Source organism: Lampetra fluviatilis, chromosome 26 (genome assembly GCF_964198595.1).
Source record: "Lampetra fluviatilis chromosome 26, kcLamFluv1.1, whole genome shotgun sequence".
Classification (NCBI taxonomy): domain Eukaryota; kingdom Metazoa; phylum Chordata; class Hyperoartia; order Petromyzontiformes; family Petromyzontidae; genus Lampetra; species Lampetra fluviatilis.
In genome coordinates, this window is record NC_136300.1 from 5,509,658 (window position 1) to 5,532,966 (window position 23,309).

The 23,309-nt window shown below is 47.6% G+C and overlaps 1 protein-coding gene across 2 annotated transcripts in view; it reads right to left on the reverse strand.

The window, feature by feature from the left end:
* GNAO1 (G protein subunit alpha o1) overlaps positions 1–22,876 on the reverse strand; it is a 155,828-nt gene extending 132,952 nt beyond the window's left edge. Inside the window, exons 1-2 of one of the 2 annotated variants that reach the window (XM_078868589.1) lie at positions 22,235–22,874; positions 21,786–21,828 (exon numbers count right to left, since the gene is read on the reverse strand). In XM_078868589.1, the coding sequence (XP_078724715.1) occupies positions 21,786–21,828; positions 22,235–22,352 (161 nt within the window). In that variant the 5' untranslated portion in view covers positions 22,353–22,874. Of the gene's footprint in view, positions 1–21,785; positions 21,829–22,234 lie in introns of both variants that reach the window. The other variant, XM_078868591.1, reaches the window with a different exon arrangement.
* Positions 22,877–23,309: the final 433 nt, after the last annotated feature.

Here is a 23,309-nt window from a genome sequence, read left to right on the forward strand (position 1 = left end):
AAAATCGTTGATTATGAATAATATTCGAATTTTAACATTGTCTAGGTGTCTCAATGAATACATGCCAAGTGAACAACAGGGACTGACATCACATCTGTCTGTCTATTTAGGAACGAAACAGGAGGATTTCTCCACAGGTCTGGCTGTCGCCTGATGATTGCTCTTCTTGGTTCTTTCGGTAAAGTCACGTAGAATGGAAATAATAAAATAAAACAAAAATAATAATAAAATAAGTGAGAATTTTTTATTACGTTTTATTTTATTTTTATTATTTTATTATTTCCATTCTACGTGACTTTACCGAAAGAACCAAGAAGATGAATCCCTGCAGTCACGAAAGAAGCTTTAAATCGATGATTGCTCGTTGTAATTACTTGCAAAACGTCGTACTACTCAAATTGTAAATGTTGTGGATTTACTCTCCAACACACCGGTGTGGTGTACTTGTAACGAATTGGCACGTTCTGTTCACGTGACAAACCTTACTAATTCGCTGTGTCGGTTGGTGGCGGGTTTAACGACACATTTATATTAACGCGATCTAACCCAAAACACCTCTACTAGGGACTGTTACATTTATTTCCGGAGGAACTTGTCATTTGGCACCCTTCTCTGCCGAGTGTTGCTCTAATCAAAGCGTTGCGAGGTTTAAAATTAAACGTGTCTCTTCAGAGATATTTTTTCCCTTCCAACTCTCTGCTGACCACCAGACGGTGTTGTCGTTCATGCCAGGAACAAAAACCCCAACACGTTTCAGTGGAAGATTCAAGCAGCCGAAAAAACACAATATATACAACACGTACAAATATATATATATATTTTAAAAATAGTTGCAAGCGATTGGATTTAATCCGAAGCACACAGCGGAAGGGAGTTTGTGCAGATTTGTGATACATATCTGAAGGTGTTTTATGCCACAAGCAGATAAATATTGCAAACGTTGCCTCCGCTTGACCACCTTTGACCTCCGATCTTTACCATCCACCCTCAGGGGATTACAATGTCCTTCAAATGAAGGGCCACAGCAAAGGGTTTGCCGTGGACATGCATTACGAAGCGGATAGTTGATCTTAGTTAATGTTTAAGTAAAGTTATTAAACAGTCATTTAATTGCTGTGATGTCAAGCTTGTTATCTGAAACGTTTAGCATTCTGGGTGAATTTTAGGGTTGGCATGGTAATACTAGGCCCTATAGAGATTCACTCTCCTCGCGATTCGATGAAATGTCACGGTTCAACAATTTCCTTTCTACCTGGGAAAATGTAGCGGCCAGCAGCAGCAGCAGTAGGGAGGGGGGGGTCTCATGAACCCATTTCATACATTGTGTACAAACCAAGAAACTGCATTCTCACAGGTGTGATTCGACACGTCATTCGCGAGGGCACGAATGGATTATCACGACGGCTCATTACACCTATTTGGTAACTATTCTTGCGTATGATGGCAATCTGTGCATGAGCTAAATACCAATGTCTAGTTCTGATAGCTAGGAGGGGATTTCTCCGTTGAAGGAGCAGCAGCCTACAGTGTTTTTAATCTACGGTCCACAGTTTGGGTTGCATGGGCACAGCCGCACTCCTGCGGCTTATCTTTAATTTTCTATACATGAAGGAGACGCACGCATCGGTCTGTGGATGCTCTGATGCGGTTGATCGTTCCACCGCCGGCTGGTGTCTCTGAGGAGGAATGCAAGAGCCAGCAGGTGCGATGATATTTGGATCTCGAATGGAGGTGTTTATTCTGGAGATCCGAGTTATTCCACTCTCTTCTTGGTTCTTTCGGTAAAGTCACGTAGAAGGGAAGTAATAAAATCATAAAAATAAAACATAATAAAATAATTCTCACGACGTTTCGGCCACAACGCAAGCAGCCGTCCTCAGGTGAAAACCAGGTCTGTCGGGGAGACAGCGTCTGAATGAAACAGCACACGAGCTTGGAGGGTATAGTTAAGCTGGGTTGTGGCCGAAACGTCGTGAGAATTATTTTATTATGTTTTATTTTTTATTATTTTATTACTTCCCTTCTACGTGACTTTACCGAAAGAACCAAGAAGATGAATCCCTGCAGTCACGAAAGCTTTACATCGACATTTAAATTTATTCCACTTTGTTCGTCAATGCAAAATTCACATGCCCCTAAAGACCTAAAGAAAACTACCACCGCTGAACAAAATCGCAATAACTTTTATTTGAATCCACGTTCATCCAGAATCAGGGAAGAGCGGTATGAATCTGGCAACTCGAGTTCAATTCCCGGCAACGGTTAACGTTAAATGGAGAGCGTTATCCAAATCAGTCCTCAGGGACCCTCCCCCCCTTCACCAACCTGTACTGACCAGCGAGGTCAAGTAAGGTCAAACCACCACTTAAACAGACACGGTAAAGGGGAGGGAGGGCTTCATCCTGCAGTGGGTTGACAAAGGACTGTACATTAATCTGGTCGTGTCACCCAAAAACCCCCAAGATAGAACTGATATCCGTAGGCGCACCATTGTCCTTGCCATGCGATTGAATAATTATCAACAGATCACTCAAGAGCAGAATGTACAAAAAAAACCCTTATAAGAGTTTTTCCCCCCTCTATCGTATTAAACGAAACTTGGACGTAAAAATAGATTCAATGGTTACAAGGTCTGTGCCATCAGCCGATGCTGTGTGGCGGTGCGTGTCGACTCGCCGGATTCCTCAAATTGGCAACATTCGCTGGGAGTACAGTGACAATTGTAACGAGGAAGACAAATGTCCTTCATGAGGGCACCACGTCACTCCCACACAACCACCAACCACCACCCCCACCCAATCCACCCCCACCCAATCCACCCCACCACTCCCACCCCACCACTCCCACCCAATCCACCCCATCACTCCCACACACCCCACCCCACTACTGCCACCCCACCACCGCAATCCACCCCACCCCATCACTCCCACCCCACCACCCCCACCCCAGCAACCCACCCCACCACCCCCACCCCACCACCCCCACCACAGCCACCTACCCCACCACCCCCACCAAATCCACCCCATCACTCCCACACACACCCACCCCACCACTTCCACCGCGCCACCCCCACCCCACCACCCCCACCCCACCACTCCCACCCCACCACCCCCACCCCAGCAATCCACCCCACCACCCCCATCCAATCCTCCCCATCACTCCCACACACCCCACCCCACCACTGCCACCCCACCCCACCACTGCCACCCCACCGCGCCACCACTCCCACCCCACCACCCCCACCCCAGCAATCCACCCCACCACCCCCATCCAATCCTCCCCATCACTCCCACACACCCCACCCCACCACCCCACCCGACCACTCCCACCCACCCCACCCCACCACTGCCACCCCACCACTCCCACCCCACCACCCCCACCACTCCCACCCCACCATCCCACCCGACCACTCTCACCCCACCACTCTCACCCCACCACTCTCACCCCACCACTCTCACCCCACCACTCTCACCCCACCACTCTCACCCCACCACTCTCACCCCACCACTCTCACCCCACCACCCCCACCCACCCCACCCTACCACTCTCACCCCACCACTCCCAACCACCAGCCAGCTGGACAGCTTTGGCTACATTGTCATGCGTTGGCTGATGCAGAGAATAAATAAGAAATACCAATCACTTTATTCTTTGGTTCTTTCGGTTAAGTCACGTCTAAAGATAAAATAATGAATTAAAATAATAGCGACGTTTCGATTGCAACACAAGCAATCATCATCAGGCATAAGATAAATAGCAAACGTGTTGCTGCGGCGCAAGTAAGATGACGACGTGGCACGTCATGACGACGTGGCACGTCATCTTACTTGCGCCGCAGCAACACGTTGCCGTCCACTCATTGATATGCTAATTTTCTCTGCCCCCTCCCTCTCTCCGTCCCCGCCCCCCCTCCCTATATTTAAGGGACCGTCACAGAAACGACCCCTCTCTCTGTGCCGATATGTGTCCTCTCTCTGTGTGTCCTTGTGATGTCTGTCTGCTTGTATGTCTGTCTATAGTTTTCTAGTTAGATTTTTGTTGCTATTTCTCTTATGCCTGATGATGATTGCTTGTGTTGCAATCGAAACGTCGCTATTGTTTTAATTCATTATTTTATCTTTAGACGTGACTTAACCGAAAGAACCAAAGAATAATTCCTGCAGTCACGAAAGCTCCAAAAATTAAGATTAATACCAATCACGGTACACAGTGTGTTCACTTTAAAAGAAACAAATACAACAAATAATGGAATATAACGCGGTTGTTTTACATGCAATATAACGTATCATATATATATACCATTGCATGTACCTACCGATGTTTATTACCATTATTTACATTCTGTGTCTCCAACATCGGTTTAGTTTGTCAAAAAAATACAGCCCATCGCCAGCGCCACATCTGTGTCATTCATAGGGGTTGTTTAACCATACTTCACCAAACTCTTTGGCTTTTTCGGTAAAGTCACGTAGGTATAAAATAAAATAAATCACGACGTTCCACTGCTGGATTATATTTTTTCCGCCTGAGGACGACCGCTTGTGTTGCGATCGAACCAAAGAGCATAGATTCCTGCAGTCACGAAAGCTTCAAATCAAGATTGACACTTCACCAAGCAAGGCAGTGCAGAGCGTTGAGGGGATAACCCAGGACCACTTTAGATAGCAATGGCTCCTGATGATGTTAGTCATGGCAGGCTGTCAAACGCAGGCGTGCTGGGTTCAGCACAAATCATTGCATAGCACAGTCGACCTTTACACATTCCGGGCCGTGCGGTGGCTGCCGATTCACGCGCGCTCGCGAATTCTGCGCACATTAGGGGCCGTCCATAAATGACGTCACGCACCTAGGGGGGAGGGGGGGGGTCAGACATTTGTGACGATGTGTGACGAGGGGGAGGGAGAGGTTTGAGAAATGTGACTTCACATAAAAATGCGCAATTTTAAATAAATATAGACAACACGTTCTACTTAATTAAATAGACGTTTTAATAAATGTTTTTTTCCTACAACATCAGAGTGCAGCGCCGCATTAAATAAGCACTACAGTGACAATAGGTTAAAGCGATTTGAAGCATATTTTTTTGGGGGGGGGGGCAGAGCTTTGTGACGTCATATTTGAAGGGGGGGGGGGTCTAACTTTTTGTGACGCCGTGTGACGAGAGAGGGGGGGGGGGTCAAAATCGTCCAAAATCGGGTGACGTCACTTACGGACGGCCCCTTTGACAACCTATTTCAAAATGGTGCCGATATTGGCAACGGCCACGTGACCCCCCCGGTTGGCCCAGTGCGTGCGTCGTGTCGGACGTGACGACGATTTGACGCTTCAATTGCCTTGCGCAGCCGCGCACGGGTTCTTTGGCACTGATCTTCACGGCATCATAACGTTAAGCGAGCTTTTAAACAAAACTTACAAAAAAAACACGTATGACGTCCCTTCGTGTAACAATTGCTGCTCGTTTAAAGTGCGCGTCTCCAGTAAAATTAGATCAATATCTGTTCTTGTTGCTGCAATTGTAGTCGATGTTCATCCACAGCAGAGTGCAGGTTTCAGTAAAAAAATCAATGCACAGGCAAATCAGCCGTTCTACGTGGTGAGGAGGAATATTTTGAAGGCAATCGGATTAATCAGATAGTCTTAAAACACGAACTATGAGCAACACAAGCACTGCATTATCCCATTAAACCAATTATTGTGCGTTGGAAGTAGAGCACAAACACAGTTAACACAAAGCAAACCATCAACGGCTGCTTCGTCAATAACATTCCCTTTAAAAGGTAACATTTCACGTGCTATAAAGAAGGGCACCTTGACAAAACATCCACCTCTTGTATATTTGTTGCTATGTTAATGACGAATGCGTTGATTTTTTTGGGGGTTTTCATTATCCGCAACGCATATCCACGACACTTTGATTTCTCGTAACGTTCCACACGCCAGATGGTGACGTCTGCCACGAAGAGATGGAGCGCTGAAATCGGCTTGCGGCAAGGGGCAGCCGGACAGACGGATTGTTGCGTCGTGAGAACCGAGGGTTGATGGAGACCTTTGGGGGCCGAATATCTAGCAGTCGATAGAACTTGGCTGCCGATGAAGACGCAGAGCTGCCACTTGAAAAGCCGGACCTTATAATACGGGGTTGTCTAATAATTGTTTTTTACCCTTCTATCTGGCAACAAAACTGACACCTTTTTTTACAAGGAGTCATGTTTGCATGGAGCACAATACCTGCAGTCATAATGCAAACAAAAAACATAACTCTGATAATGTATATACTGTCCTTCAAGTTTATTGGTCCACACCCGAGACAGCTTTCCTTAGAGCCTAGTCTCACATGGGTTGGACCCGATGACGCCAAAAGGCGCACAACTCAAAGACAATGCACCATCAGAGTATGAGAGCTCGGGGCGAGCATTTTACTGGCAAATGAGGTTCCAATGGTGTAAACGGGGTTGTCTGTTATAAAATATGTATAGGGCTGATTGAACAGGGGAGAGCGTGTTGACACTAATTACAAATCGTACGTGTGTGTTATAGTTGAGCTCTAGCAGGAGCTGACTTAAACATTAAAAACAAACAATTCCTTGTAATTTTCATATTTAGGGCGTGTTCCATGACTGATGCCAAACAGGTATTCGCTGCCCACGTTGTTGTTGTTGTTGGTGGTGTAAACGGTGTCCTTTGATAACTAACTACAAAACATTACGGAGTGGTAGTGATGATGAGCGAGGCACTTGCAAATAAAAGTAGAACTCCGCTCTGTTTCTCCTCGTGCACATAACAATATTTTATCCCATCAGCCTATTTGGTTTCCCAGGCTTTTATTATCCAGCGGCATTTCATGAAGCAAGCAAAATGTTGGGTTCAACCTCCTGGGACTAAATCAGCAGCGTCAGGCTTGTTTAACACGTGATTAAATGATGGAGTGCTTTTGCGAGCAACATCTGGCATGCTGGCAGCATTTGTTTAGCAAGCCTGAAACTTACTGATGAGACCCAGAATGTCACAACTGGTCCAGACATTGCTTGCTTAAACAAATGCGGCTGAATAATAATGGTCTTAAAAGCCAAACGGTTGACGGATGACTTCTCTATGTTTGTTGTTTATTAATACGTGTAAATACAAACCAAAGTTATTATTTCGTGCACGTTTTACCATTAATGCTTTGCAAAAATGCATACTGAGCTTCGATGCAAACCGACTCAGGAGCCAGCATGAGAATCACTCGGCTTCTCTGCTGCCCAGCTTGTACTGGTAGGAACCTCCTGGTTCCACCAGCCCACAGGGGATTATTGTGTCCGTCCATCTGTCGTGCATGCAAAAATGGGAAGGGTGGGCTGGGTGGAGAGGGGAGGGTGGGGAGGGGCTGGGTGGGGAGAGAGGGGCTGGGTGGGGAGGGGAGGGTGGAGAGGGAGGGGCTGGGTGGGGAGGGTGGGGCTGGGTGGGGAGGGGAGGGTGGGGAGGGGCTGGGTGGGGAGGGTGAGGAGGGGCTGGGTGGGGAGGGTGGGGCTGGGTGGGGAGGGGCTGGTCACCCCGTGGTGCCCTTATAAAACTCAACGTTTAACCTTCACAGTCGGGCATATTTGCGGAATACACCAAGCCGCCGTTGACCCTGGCCATTGACCGAGCAACCCAACGTTCCTACCAGCTCCCTCCGCAGGAATGTGTTGTTGTTCCCTTAAAACTGAAATAAGAGTGCTGTATAAATTCCAATATATACATATGCATGTAGAGATGCGAAAGAAGTTCGACATACGTACGTATGCATTGAGGTCACGTTCCATATTCATACGGTGCATGCACAGGCACAACAGGGATAGGGTGACCTGCATGCTTAGCTGGGTAAGAAGAAATAAAAGTGAATAATACAGTGAGCACCAAGTCTTGCCCAGCTGCCGATCGGTCTCGTTTAATCTTTGATCACTCAGTGCGGTCACAGCTTGGCGCTGCGCTGATTGCACGTGCCACGAGTGTCATTATTGAAAGTGAATAAATTAATGTGGCCCAGCGATATTAACCACGCTGATTGCCTTTACACACACATATATATATCCTGTGCCACTTAAAGAAGCAAAATGTAAACGGCTGTGGAGAGAGCACGTATATCCAACATTTGGGCTCAATTTTGTTTTATTTGTGTGTCATTCATTTCCCACGTATTTTTTTTTATTATCGTGCTATGGGGCACAGATTATTACACCACTAATAGATTCAACCCAGTAGCTACAAAAATGTCCTTAAACAAATGCATTTTGCAGGAATGTACCAGTTTAAAATTACATACGGTAAATAGGTTTTGTAAATCCATCGGCGTTTGGTTTTCGCAACAACAAAAAACGTGATCATGAATCCATGACTTTGGTTGGCCATTTTCTTATTTTAGAGTACATACTATAATTAATCAACGATAATTAATTAATTGAATCAACGTATGCGGAAGTGGTGGTGTTCTGGTTAGTGCACTGTGCTGTGAAACCATCGATCCAAGGTCAAATCCTGGCTCGCGACAACATCGGCAGAGGGGAATACCTGAACCGGTCCCGGATTTCTCTCCTCACTAACCTGCACAAACCAGTGAGGTGAAGTATGGTCAACCAACCCGCGCATGATCAAAATGTCACGGGGAGGTCTTTATCTAGCTGCAGCTTGAATAAGGGCGTCTAAAATAATAATGGCACCACTAAAACAATAAATGTCTATCAGAGTAAATTCATCTTGATTTGAAGCTTTCGTGACTGCAGTAGTCCATACTCTTTGGTTATTTCGGTAAAGTCACGTAGGTAGAAAATAAAATAAATCACGACGTTTCGGGCGCAACACAAGCGTCCATCATCAGGTGGGAAAGCATGGTCTGCTGCTGCTGAGGCAGACTGTTTTAAAAGGGATGAAATGGGTGTAGCTCAAGGGTCATAAAGAAGTGGCCGGGGCTAGTGATGTTAATGTGATAAATTATCATGCAACTGTAAGATAGGAGGAGAGTGGCCTTCTCGACGAGGGCACGGAAGTGGCTATGTTAATGTGAGGGATTAGTATGTAAAAGTAAGCTCGGAGAGCGGCCTCCAAGACGAGGGCACGGAAGTGGCCATGTTAATGTGAGGGATGAGTAAATGCATATTTATGCACGTTCAGGTTCCAACATATTTTCTGTGCCTCTCTACCTTCCTGTAAATGTCCCGTGCAAGTGTGTGGCCAAGGACAACGCGATCATTTACAATGGAGCAGAGTGGAACATTTCCCGTGTCACATCCACAAAGACGAATGGAACTACTTAACATTGTGTGATCGACTGCAACTTACTTGCCTCGACTATTACCTCTATCGTGTTTCCTCACACATCCTGGCAACGCGACACGGCTCCATTAAGGCGAGGGGATGTCACAGGCAAACGCCGGCCCACGTGCGTGTGCTTCCATAATGAATTGCTGGGTCAGTGAGCACCTCCGACATGGGAGGGAGCCACGGTTACGGACACGCTCATCGGCGCGATGCGATGCTTGCTACCTCGGTGTAATGGTTTGCACAACGGACTTGTTTCACTTATGAGACATCTCCTTTACCAGTGGCAAAATATAGAAATAGGTTTCGATTTAAAGCTTTCGTGACTGCAGGGATTCATCTTCTTGGTTCTTTCGGTAAAGTCACGTAGAAGGGAAGTAATAAAATAATAAAAATAAAACATAATAAAATAATTCTCACGACGTTTCGGCCACAACGCAACCAGCCGTCCTCACCTGTCCTCACCTGAGGACGGCTGCTTGCGTTGTGGCCGAAACGTCGTGAGAATTATTTTATTATGTTTTATTTGTATTATTTTATTACTTCCCTTCTACGTGACTTTACCGAAAGAACCAAGAAGATATAGTAATAGGTTTTTACCCTTTCAACTGGTACAAAAAATCATCATCAGAGTTGTTTCTTTTTGTTTGCATTTTGACTGCTTGTGTTGTGGTTATTGCAAACATGATGCCTTGTATAAAGGTGTCAGTTTTTGTACCAGTTGAAAGGGTAAAAACCTATTACTGGACTTGTTTCAGTTTATTTATTAGGTATAGCCCTGCGAGCCATGCGGCTATTGAATCGGGTGCAACCGCAACAAACAAAAACATGAACAAGAAACATCTTAAAGTGACTACGCGCAACAGAAAAATCCGGGAAAAAACAGCAAAGTCATCCAGAGGCCACCAATTAAATATCCCAGCGTGGCAGTAGAAACAATTGTCAAGTTTAGTCATTTTTAAATCCTTTATATTAAGTTCACTTGCTTGCTTGCGCGCTTACGACCGTGCAAATCTTTCGGTCGTTTTTTAACCCACTTCCCGTGATCCAATCGAGCTGACATTTTGCACACAGACTCGTTGTGCGTGACAATTTATTTTTGTGAAATTTTTTTTCCAAAATGTAACACTTTTAAGGAAAAAAAGAAAATTATATTTAACTACCAATTGCTTAATGGTGGCAGGCAATCATCTGACCCATAGGTGGCAGCCATCTCAAGCCAGAGGACGAGAGGACTCTAGCCGCCACGCATATAAAGGATTTATAGTGAAAAACTTTGTTTTTACGGGTTATTTTTTTTACTTCCCTGCCACTGCCCAACCAGCAGTTTGAATGGGAGCGCCACGGTCTATCAGCAAGTTGTATGTGGTGGCGTAAAGTGTGGGTGAAAGAGTACACCGAATAACCTCTGGCCGGGGCTCTCGAGAGCTCATTCAGCAGTGGAGTGAGCAAGTCATTACAAGGCTACAGCATTCCCCACGGTATATTGGCAGTGACATAACAACAAAGCATGACTTGCGTGTAGATGTCGACATCTCGATTACTAACACCATTACGTCAATGTTCATTTTTATCAAACAAATTTGCATTTGGAATAATGAATGCATGAATCCATATATATTTTTCTTTGAAACTTTTTTGCTAATTAAAAAATATTTGCTACCGGCTGCGCAACGTTGAGATACTGCGCTATAAACTGGTAAAGGATAAATGCCCATGATCATCATGTCATCATTTACTAATATACATTCATTCTCAAACCAGCTACAAGCGAAGATAATCACAGGAAGTTGGGTGAGTCATGATAAGGCTGATTTTATGGACAACATCCTACACATAGAAATCCAGCAGGTAGATTGAGCTTCGAGATATTTTATTGATTAAGGGCAACCAATGCCACTGGTTTCCCACTGTGTACTGCCCCCGGCAGCAACCACCAGGGCCGGCACCAGGGTGGCCTGGGTGGGCCCTGCACCACCAAATGTCCCATTGGCCCACCCAAGTTCACTCTGCTGCACGGCGTATCACTCTCACGGTGGCCCCTCACATGACAGCTCTACCACCCTCCTCCCAAGCCGGGTGGCGTGATGGCGAGATGCCATCTTCCTCATCTGGAACGCAGTGGGTTGTGGGTTCGATCCCCATCCCAAATCCGACCCTGATGCCTGTATATTTGGAGTTCGCGTGACCTCTCTCCTCGTGTCTCGTTTGTATTCGTTCCTTTTTGCGTCTCCTTTGTACTTTGTGTGTTATTTGCTCCATCAGCCTGAACGCAACACGTTGGCACAGCATTTGTGTATATCATAAATATCCGATTCTCGCCACTACAACATTTGATGCATTTATCGTGGGCAGGATTATTTACTGTAATCAATGCATCTGAACATCTGGACTTGAGAGAAATCCACAATGTGTCTCTTGGGGGTCAACCCCCAATGCGGCATCACTTTTGAGTCTGTAGAACATTGCTGGAATTATTAATTCTCTACCCTGCCGTGGCTGAGGAGACACAATAAGACAACAAAGGTTTTCTTTTTTTTTAATATGGTTAAATGTAAACTATCACTGTAATATCAATGATAATTTTAGTGTGAAAATTACATCAATGTAACAGTTATTATTATTCGCTATTAATGTAAAAATATGAGACGAAATGAATTTGTTCTTCTGCACTCCACCCGACTTCACGAACCCGCATTGACCAGCATTGGTGAAGTATGGTAGAAAAAAAACATCCCCCATGATCCACAATGTAAAGTAAAGTTAACTTTTTTTTTATTTTACCACATAAGGCCCACTGAGCAACATAGTTCTTTTTGAGAAGGGACCTGACCACAAATGATAATTTAATTAAGTGGCTTATCACGTGGAATTGTATGGCAGCCAAATTCTCTAAAATCAGTGGATCTTCTTAACCTGGGGTGCACCCTGCACCCCCTGGGGGTGTGATATGCCCTGTCTGTGGGTGTGAGATGCCCTCTCTGGGGGTGAGAGATGCCCTCTCTGGGGGTGTGAGATGCCCTCTGTGGGTGTGAGATGCCCTCTCTGGGGGTGTGAGATGCCCTGTCTGGGGGTGTGAGATGCCCTCTCTGGGGGTGTGAGATGCCCTCTCTGGGGGTGAGAGATGCCCTCTCTGGGGGTGTGAGATGCCCTGTCTGGGGGTAAGAGATGCCCTCTCTGAGGGTGTGAGATGCCCTGTCTGGGGGTGTGAGATGCCCTCTCTGCGGGTGTGAGATGCCCTCTCTGGGGGTGTGAGATGCCCTGTCTGGGGGTGTGAGATGCCCTGTCTGGAGGTGTGAGATGCCCTCTCTGGGGGTGTGAGATGCCCTGTCTGGGGGTGTGAGATGCCCTCTCTGGGGGTGTGAGATGCCCTGTCTGGGGGTGAAAGATGCCCTCTCTGGGGGTGTGAGATTCCCTCTCTGGGGGTGTGAGATGCCCTGTCTGGGGGTGTGAGATGCCCTCTCTGGGGGTGTGAGATGCCCTCTCTGGGGGTGTGAGATGCCCTGTCTGGGGGTGTGAGATGCCCTCTCTGGGGGTGTGAGATGCCCTCTCTGGGGGTGTGAGATGCCCTGTCTGGAGGTGTGAGATGCCCTCTCTGGGGGTGTGAGATGTCCTCTCTGGGGGTGTGAGATGCCCTCTCTGGGGGTGTGAGATGCCCTGTCTGTGGGTGCGAGATGCCCTGTCTGAGGGTGTGAGATGCCCTGTCTGTGGGTGCGAGATGCCCTCTCTGGGGGTTTGAGATGCCCTGTCTGGGGGTGTGAGATGCCCTCTCTGGGGGTGTGAGATGCCCTCTCTGGGGGTGTGAGATGCCCTGTCTGGGGGTGTGAGATGCCCTGTCTGGGGGTGTGAGATGCCCTCTCGGGGGTGTGAGATGCCCTCTCTGGGGGTGAGAGATGCCCTCTCTGGGGGTGTGAGATGGCCTCTCTGGGGGTGTGAGATGCCCTGTCTGGGGGTTTGAGATGCCCTGTCTGGGGGTGTGAGATGCCCTCTCTGGGGGTGTGAGATGCCCTCTCTGGGGGTGTGAGATGCCCTGTCTGGGGGTGTGAGATGCCCTGTCTGGGGGTGTGAGATGCCCTCTCTGGGGGTGTGAGATGCCCTCTCTGGGGGTGTGAGATGCCCTCTCTGGGGGTGTGAGATGCCCTGTCTGTGGGTGCGAGATGCCCTGTCTGAGGGTGTGAGATGCCCTGTCTGTGGGTGCGAGATGCCCTCTCTGGGGGTTTGAGATGCCCTGTCTGGGGGTGTGAGATGCCCTCTCTGGGGGTGTGAGATGCCCTCTCTGGGGGTGTGAGATGCCCTGTCTGGGGGTGTGAGATGCCCTGTCTGGGGGTGTGAGATGCCCTCTCGGGGGTGTGAGATGCCCTCTCTGGGGGTGAGAGATGCCCTCTCTGGGGGTGTGAGATGGCCTCTCTGGGGGTGTGAGATGCCCTGTCTGGGGGTTTGAGATGCCCTCTCGGGGGTGTGAGATGCCCTCTCTGGGGGTTTGAGATGCCCTGTCTGTGGGTGCGAGATGCCCTGTCTGGGGGTGTGAGATGCCCTGTCTGGGGGTTCGAGACATGGCCAGATATTTTTTATAGAAAGCATGGGCACATAAGTACAACTATTTAGTTTCATCAAACCTATGTATTTATTAACATAAACAATTACGATTGAGAACCAAAGGGGTGCGCAAGGCTGCAGTAAAGGTTAAGAACCACTGCTTTAAACACACGTTTCTAAATGTGGAGGGAGAAACTGGAGGACCCGGAGAAAAAAAATCCATGCGACCACGGGGAGAACATGCACACTCCAAATATACGGGCATTGTCAGGGTCAGGAATGAACCCGCGACTTCCCGTACACGAGGCGAGGTAGTTAACATCTCGACAGCGTTGCACCCAAGGTGCAGGGAGGAGGCCTTCATAGAACGAAAAAAAATGGGCTGCAATACACATCCCATACAAACACATGTACAATGCCGGGCAGCGGCAAACCTCTTGCAATGCTGGGGATATTCCAGCACGAACATGCCTACAAGGGTACAGGGTTGAATGGTGGCTATGGTTAACATTCACTCGAGTGTCAATTTACACACCTGACTGCTCCAAGGGTTCAAAAGTACGTGTTGAAACACCTCTTCTCATTACAAGCTTTACTGCACAACAGTTGCGCCCGCACATGGGTCTGGCTATTCACTCAGTCCACATCTATTCATGCATTCCTTCGTATCATTTTTAGTTGTGTTTCCACCCACCTCGAGAAACGGCGCAGCGTTTAACCTCTTTTTTCCCCCGCCATTTGTTTTGATTTTATTTTATTTCACCTCGCTAAAAATAAGTAACCTGCGTAATCTCTTGCGGCGGAACATCTCGTGCGAAAGGGTGTTGTCCAGGGTGTCATGTGACACACGTACACACACGTACACACACGTAGCATTTTGTTTATTATGCTGACCACTGATGGAACATTCTGAAACGCATTACGTCTTGCACACAGGGACAAGTGAGCGCGAATATGGGCGGTGAGCGTAAAAATCTGAGGTTGCCGAGCAATACATTTTCCACGTTCTATCGATTTGAATGCTTCGCCACGGACATCTGTTTGAAATGAATGAAATCGCCACAAATTGGCGTTGTAATAATGCAGTGCAGGCAGATGTTCGACACGTGCTTGCTCCTGACACGTGCCCGGGACAAAGGAAGGACAGAGAGGGGGGGGGGGGGACTGCGAGGCCACGACCCGTGTTTATTGTATTAACAAGCCACGTCTGTGTCTGCGTGTCACATTGTGCATAGACCACGATGGGTTGCACAGCAGTTCAATAAAACACACCATGATGGAGACGAAAGTCTCTTGCCAGTCTGAGAAATATCTCCCCAAAGTGAACTTTGATTTATGGGGGCCAGTGTTTACCTTCTGGGACATTACCCTTTGACATGAGAGATCGGTTATTTAGTGTTGCCACCTGCTCCTCTATATATATACATATTGCGTGCAGTGCATCTCATTTAGAATGTTAATATTACTGCAACAAGTAAAAACTAAATCCAGAATTTTTAAAATAAATTTGCATTGCTTGAATAGAGAGACACATAGACACGCAAGGCGGAGTCGCCCTGGTGGAGTGGTGTGAACAAGATATTTCAGATCTGCACCTTGTACCGTTTTACTTTTGCACACACGATAGAATGTTCCATTATAATTACACATTGCAGGAGCAAGTTGCATTAGCGAACACCTTTTAAGCCCCGTACTGCACCCAAAGAATTGCATGTGATCACCTTTGTCCTCACAGCACCTGATGTTAACATTGGATACTAATGTTAATATCGGGTACTCATTTACGGATAGGTCAACATCGGGGAGATCCAGGATAGGTTCAGATACCATACGCTGTCAATCTCATGCATGACCAGAAACTAAACCGAGGTGGTCAGGAGCATAACGCTGTACGTGAACCAATTGTGTCACCCCTCTCCCTACACAACGACAAAGATTCCCTCCTATAGGTTTTACAGACTTTTAGTGAGCACATATAAAGTCGGCACATCGTATGAAGCGGTGGTGTGGCCAGAACCATGCCTATGCTAATGTTTACACACCTGCTCAAGGTGCTATTTTAGGGCTGAATCAACCTCGAAGAAGGCCTGCACTTCAGATATCATTTGATATCATTGAGTTTAAGCCGTGTCAAAGAATCAATCTCAGAGCGCCGGGTTCGTTGCACGGTGCACAAACAGCTATGACACCAGTTACCACACACACGCACGCGCGCGCACACACACACACACATCACCGTGTTCGGTGTCTTGTTGCAAGAAATTGAAGACTAATCACCATGAGCTGGTTTGTTACACGGGGAGGGAGTAAATGCTTCATAACTTTTAACTTTTATGTGAGCAATATTTCAAGAGCAGGGCTCAGCCGACCACACACACAGGACAGTGGAGTCGTTGAGGCCTTTTCCGTCAATAACATTTTAAGAGTTCCTGTCGTTTCGAGTTTCTCAGCTTTCATTGGAAAAATGTATCGGTGAGCATCACCGACTTCACAAATGTGCCAAACATACGGCAGTGTGAGTCTCAATGGTAGCCTTGTAGTAGCAAGTCCAATGTCTCATTCCGGATATTTGAACAGTTGTTTTGCATGCACTGCTAAGCAGACATCAATGAAACGTAAAAACAATATATAGCAATGATTTCTTTCACATCAATTATTTTTAAGTGATTTCTCGATCAAATGAATAATAGGGCAGTGCTCATCTTCATTCATGGTACACTGAGAAAGTGGTGGAAATTCCATACTCCGATGGTACAGGACAGTGTCAAGAACCACTGTTGACTAGACACAAGTTGTTTTTCATTTTGCTCTACTTAACAGAGACGAAGAGCTTTCTGATAGCGAACTGGTTACTACAACCACTTTTCTACCTGGTCAGTTAAAATAATACAAATGTACAAATGTAAGATGTCAGCCATGACATTGTCCTGTTGTTTGCGAATGGAATCACGGCCTCCTTAAAAGTCAATTTTCATCACGCTGTGCACTCTGGCAATGCCATTTAGCAAACAGCAGAGTTTGAAAGCATCAAAACAACACAAACGTTACCGGTGGTGAGTCAGTGTAATGCACAACAGTACTTAGATATTCCACAATGTACACATGAACTGCGTTATATATAACGTATTACGTGCTTACAATTGATCAGGTACCACAGGGGCAGGGACACATACTTTATATTTGTGTCAAATATTAATTGGAGGTCCTTCCCCCAACCCACGACAGGAATGTGGGAATGTAGAGGACCGGTAAAGGAGGCGAGGGCTGCCTACTGGTCAATTGAATGAAAATTGCGTGAATATAAAAACACTCGATACAATATATATTTATTTATAGGACTGCAGAGCTTGGACAGTTGTTGGCTAAGGCTCACCACGTGGTCGACTTGCTGCTTGTCTGCGGGTCCTCGCCCCCTCTTGAGTCGTTCTCTCTCGACAAGGGCGAGCGAATACTGTCCACATAAAGATTCTGATTCTGTGAGCATTACAAGTGTAATCTATGTACTATTATTCAGTGCACTGCTGTATGAGGAGACTTCAGACGATAAAGGTGAAAGCTACGGTGGGCTGATGTGATGCCTTTAACGCCGATGCTCTCAAACGACATTCAAGCTGAAATGAGTTTGTCGGGGACTAATAATGCGCTATGCACCTCTCTAAAGAAAACCAATACGTTGAATCCTTCAACAGAAAATATCAAATGTTATTGAATTAGTTGAAGGAGAAGCTGTTGTTATAAAGACGCTCGCACCCGACTGCTTTCCCTGTGTTTTCCTTCATGCAAGGCTTAAGAACCACTGGGGTATGGGCAAGACAAGGAGCTGTCCATTTCAGAACCCCCGCAACGCCCTTTCATTTGCGCTGCATTGGCATGAATAGTTAGCTAATTAACAATAACGCACGCACGTACACTGCATGTTACACACATTAAAAAAAATATTCCCTGGTTAGCATTACCGACTGTCAAGACAAGTGCTGCTAGTGAGCTCTTTGTGAAAGTCAGCGAGGTATGTGAAGGGGTGGGCGGGTTGGTCAGCGTCATCATGCCAGGTGCTCATGTTGTACTTCAGCTGATACTAATTGCTATCAATGTACATGGGCAGTAATCGAACCCAGGACGTTGTCACGGTGTAGGCTATCTCTCAAGTCTCCCTTGCAAGAAATTTCAGTGGGGTTTTGCCTGTTTAATAAGTCGTGGGAAACATACTATATCATCCATGTAGAGGACATTACGTTTTTAAAATTTAAATGTTACGAAAAATATATAAAAAATCGACACCGCTGCATCATCCACCCCGCATGTCTTGAACCCCTGAGCCTCTGGAATCCTCAGTGGGCTCCATAAACACACGCACACTCCGGATGCCATTTGCCATTCATTGCGATTCCTAATGCCCCAAGACGCTACCGAGACTCTGCATTATTAAACAACAACAAAAAGCATCTTAACAAAAGAGAGCTCTCACCACGTAATAGCGCAGTAGGGCGTGGTGAGGTTGCGTTGGGTAATATCTTCGTAAGCTATTTATAGGCGTTCTTTCTTCCCGTTGGTACGGCTAAATAATGTAGACGGTATTTTGCTGGATTGTCATGCCGTAAAGTCGGCCCATACGTGTCCTCACATAATGCACCGTCCAGTTAACTATCCGTATTCTTGCTTTGTTCATTGTATGAGGGGGGGGCAGGGGGTGGAGGATATGCACAGAAAATATTTCTGCAAGGCACGCGTTAATGAAGATGACTGTGCAAACATGAAAGCAGGACGTGTTGGAGCAACGGGGTGGCTCCCGTCTCACTCGCTGGTCCCCATGAGCCAGTGGTAGTAATTCCACATTCCTATGACGGAAGCCAGTATTTCTATATAACGGCGATTGTTGAACTAACTTCTTGCGATGTGGTGGTAGTGAATTTACCTATCCCAACGGGGATTATGGGCCGTGTCGAACTCCGACCGAGATTTTAACTTAACCAATACTGCGCCACCCAGTATGGATGATATTATCACAGTATTGTGGCACATTAGGTAAATGAGTCGCTATTCATATTCATCTCCGATTGGCTACTTAAACATTCATACAGAACAGTCGTCTATAAAATAGCATCAATATATTTTCAATCCATATTCTGAATAAATTACATATTTACGTGTTGCAGTGAGTCGAGCCGGTTTTTTTTGAGTGACGGTTGCAATAATAACCCCGTTAGGGTGCTCGCTAACATTTGGTTAGCGAGCCTTACAGTCGAATTGGATTGCATGGCGAATTGTCTTGTGAGACTTGGGTAAACAATAATAGCACGTATGCAACATGTCGGCGAATATTGCACAGAGGCCCCCCCCCCCCACCTCTGCAACCCCAAAGCCCTTCACCTCTTGCACAGGACTGCCTCGTGTGGCAACGACCAGCAGAGCCAGCGGACACGGAACGCGATTTAATGAGAAATGCAGCGTCTTGGAATGCCAGGCACACAGTGCAATCCCTCCACCCAGAGGCAGAGCAAGACGCAGACAGAGCCTTTGTCCAGCTCTGTTATTACAGTGAAATGCATGAATTGAGATTTGTCCGCGACACCAAATCGTATTGCTGGATAACATCTCGAAAGTGTCCTGTGCGGGTGTGCGTATTGTGTGTCCGGGCGTGGCGTTGACTACATTATCCACTCACACACGTAAGTCGCGCCAGGCTTCTCGATCGGTTGCTCGCTACAAACGTTTGTCCAATGGCGGTCCACGGGGTGATGCAATGGGCGATATTTTGTTTAGCATGGTCTTCTCCATTGATACGTATGCGCAGTGTGTTCGTCACTGTCTCGGTTCCATGATTCCAGAGATCCGGGTTCGATTCCTGATCACGCGTAACCAACACTAGTATTATTAAAGCGAGTGGGCGGGCCTATTCTAGATCGGTCAGCCTCGCCTGAAACTGGCCTACAACAATTCTCGCTAACGGCACTCGCCTCAGCAGTCTATAGGCTAAATGGGGTGGATATGTTGGATACATTAGGGGGAGACGCGCACGTTTTGATATGTTTACTGCCGATAGACGCCGTGGGTCATTAAACCCAATCGGCTTTTACATAAAATATATATTTTGTTGTCCGAGATGCTCGAGGAAAAGGTATACACTGCAGATTACCCACGGAATGGATTAGCTGCCGGGGTTTTTTTTTTTTACGCTCATTTGCGTCCCTTTAAAATGGGTGTCATGGGAGATTTGCGGGCGCGATGACAAGTCCACCGCCACCCAAAGCCGAGCGGTCACCCATGGACTAACACTCTCACTCGACTCCCCCTCCACACGCCCCCCATCTCCCTCTATTCCTCATCTCACCTCACTGCTTCGCGTGCTCACTCTCTCTGCTCCAGCAACCAAGACCTTCTTTCAGACCAACCAGTGAAACATCATTCCTTCTCTGCTACCTCCATATTCTGGAACTCGCTCCCCCATACCCGTGTTGTCTACTCCCTGGCCCCTGTTCAAGTGCAAAATCAAGGCATTTCCCTTCTCCCTGTACCTACTATCGTCTCGTCTCTTAAATCGCGGTGTATATGCGCCTTCGTTCTCCGGGATACACAAAGCCAAATGTGCTGAGCGCCTTGAGATGCGGTTGCAATGAACACGCTACGCATCCAAATTAGATTGCAATTGTCCCTCCGCTCACCGCAATTGGCCATTGCATTTAGAACACAGCTCAACAGGTGAAAGCGCACAGCGTTCAGCGTAATCGCAATCGCCTTTCACTGCTGTCAACGTAGCATACGCGCGTTTTAAACGTGCTGCTTCGACGGGGGTACGTGGCTGTGCGATGCGGTTCATGTTGAATTCAGGGCGGCCTCTCTCTCTCGCCATGAGTCGTAAACAGTCGCCTGCCCGCCAATCGGTTCCGTGCGATGAGCGAGAGGACGCGGGCGCTGTCCACACACACACGGGTGCTGAAACCACGGCATGGCGAACTCGCGTGTGACCGTACACCGCCGCAGCCATTTTGCCAGTCGTGTTACAAAAGGTGTGCGTCTATGAAATCGTTCTCTATCATCCACCTTACCACCTCCTCCTCCTCCTTGAACGACCACATTAGCCCGTCCACAAAACCGCCCCAATCTAACAAAGCACCCACAACCACCCACACCCACCCACCCACGCACTCAGCCATCCAACCCCACACACACACGCGCGCACGCGTCCAACACCCCCCCCCACCGTCACCACCCAAATCGAATTATTGAGACTCTCCCCATCGCACCAGCTGTGTAATAACACAATCACTGCTACGTTCGCGTGTTTTGCCGCTTCCCACCAACGTCCATCATGCGCCTGCCGGCCCCGGGAATCCATTCACGCGATCGCAAGCCGCTCACTCGTCAAGCACCAGCATTCGATTCCGCAGACTTTTGTTGCCCTAATACCATTTGTAGATACCGTTAATAGGCGATGTATTTATTTATGGAAAGCCGCACTCTCTACAGTTCAATATGAAGCCATTTGCAAGGGGGCTGCTTGATTTGGCTCCCTCGTATCCCACTCCCGCCTTCCTCTGTTCGCTCATTCTCGCCACCCCCTCCCCATCCGTTCCTTCTTCCAGCCCAGCGCCCCTCCCTCTGTCGTCTTTCTCCACATCCCTCCCTTTCTTTCGGGCTCCCTCCATCTGGCTCTGCCTTTTAGTATTATCATTGTTATTTTAATCGCCAGTATTCGGAATTTCTCGTTCTCGTGCGTGCGCACGTTAGCTTGGCTTGTGATTCGGGCGGATCCGGTTAATATGGCGGAGTAGAGATGCAAAAAACACGCAATTATATATATATATTTATACAAGGGGCAGGGGGGGGGTAGATACGGGGGGGGACCCACCCATTCCCACCCATTCCCACCTTCCATCTCTGAGACGCACACACGCACACACCCGCATGCACACACACGCAAAACACGATTTGTAACAAAAAAACACACATCCTCTGTGCGGTCGATGCTTACTCACTTCATTTGCTTCACAATGGTGCTTTTTCCAGATTCTCCAGCGCCTGTAAAATAAAAAATAAAAATTACAAAAATACGTATGAGCAACAAACACCAACGAAAAAAAACCCACGGGGGAGGATTTTTTTTTTCGTTTTCTTTCACCGCATATAAAACGAGGGACAAAAGGCAATTGGGGGAGAAAGAAAGAAATCACTCGCACAAAGAGGGGAAGGGGTAAAGCCGACAGACACCGCATCGTGCATGCAAACGTGTCCAGAATGCTGCGCCCGCAGTTTACAAAATCGTGCACGCGACTTCGCGACGAACGCACCATCGTGCTGATCGGTCACGTCTGAATGTCGGTGCAATGAGTGGCTGTTGATGGTTGATAGTTTGATGGTGGTATTGATGGTGGTAAGTGATGGTGGTTGGTTGGTGGTGCCAGCTGGCGCCGAGTGCCATTCTCACCGAGCAGAAGCAGCTTGACATCTTTGGCGGCGCTGATGCCATCCTCTTTGATCATTTTCTCGAGATGCTTACTGCGCTCTATGGCGGCCCTCTCCTCTGCGCTCAAAGTACATCCCATGCTGGCGGACGGCGCTGCCCGATGCTGCTGATGCTGCTGTTGTATTCGCGATTCGCTATAAATCCTCTCGTTCCGACGTTCCGCTCCGACGAATGCGAAAAATCTTCGCCGCCAGATCTCGAGCCGACGTCTCGACGCGAAAAAAAAGCGAGCGCACGACGCGGCCGATTTTTTTTTTTTGCAAATAAAATTCTTAAATCATGAAAAGATATCTTATTTTTCCCCCCTCCCTTTGCCTCTCTCGCAACACGCACTCTTCTCCTTTGTATATTGCCCCTTCTCTCTCTCCGTATCCAAATCCGTTGGTGCTATATGTGTTTTTTTTCGTCTTAATTAAATAATATTTGAAAGATTAAGTATATACAAAAAAAAGGAAAGATGTAAAACGCGAGCGGATGAGAGTAGGGATCCCAGGCAAGGCTGGCGGGGGAGGGGGTTGAGAGAGGCAGGCAGGGCCCGCTAGCGTTGCAGGCAGCCGACAGAAGACGGGCAGAATGGAGAGACACGCCGCCTCCTCTCCCTGTGAAATGGCGAAGCCGTGACGTCAGGCAGTGAGAGGCTCCCTCCCCACACCCCTCCCTCGTTCCCCCTCCATCCTCGCTCCCCTCCATCCCATCGGCGCGTGCGCGGCCGTGCCTCCCCTCTCTCTTGCACCCTCCCCACCCCATTCCTCCCTCTCTCCAGCACCACCCAGTTCTGCACGGAGTGTAATCATTATTGTACGCATACAGTGGGACATCTTTATATATATACAAATACGGGCACAGATAAGGATGTACGTGTAAGCCCTGCCTCTGTCATGGGCGTGTGCAGCTCTAAACGTGTAGCTGGTGCGGTGTGTAAAGTATCAGTGATGGAGGAAGACAAAGGCGATCGGGCGTGATGCTGCCCGCGCCGACCTTCATTGGTGCTCGCTAACAGCCTGAAAAGTCTTCACGGGGGCGAGGGGGAGGGGAT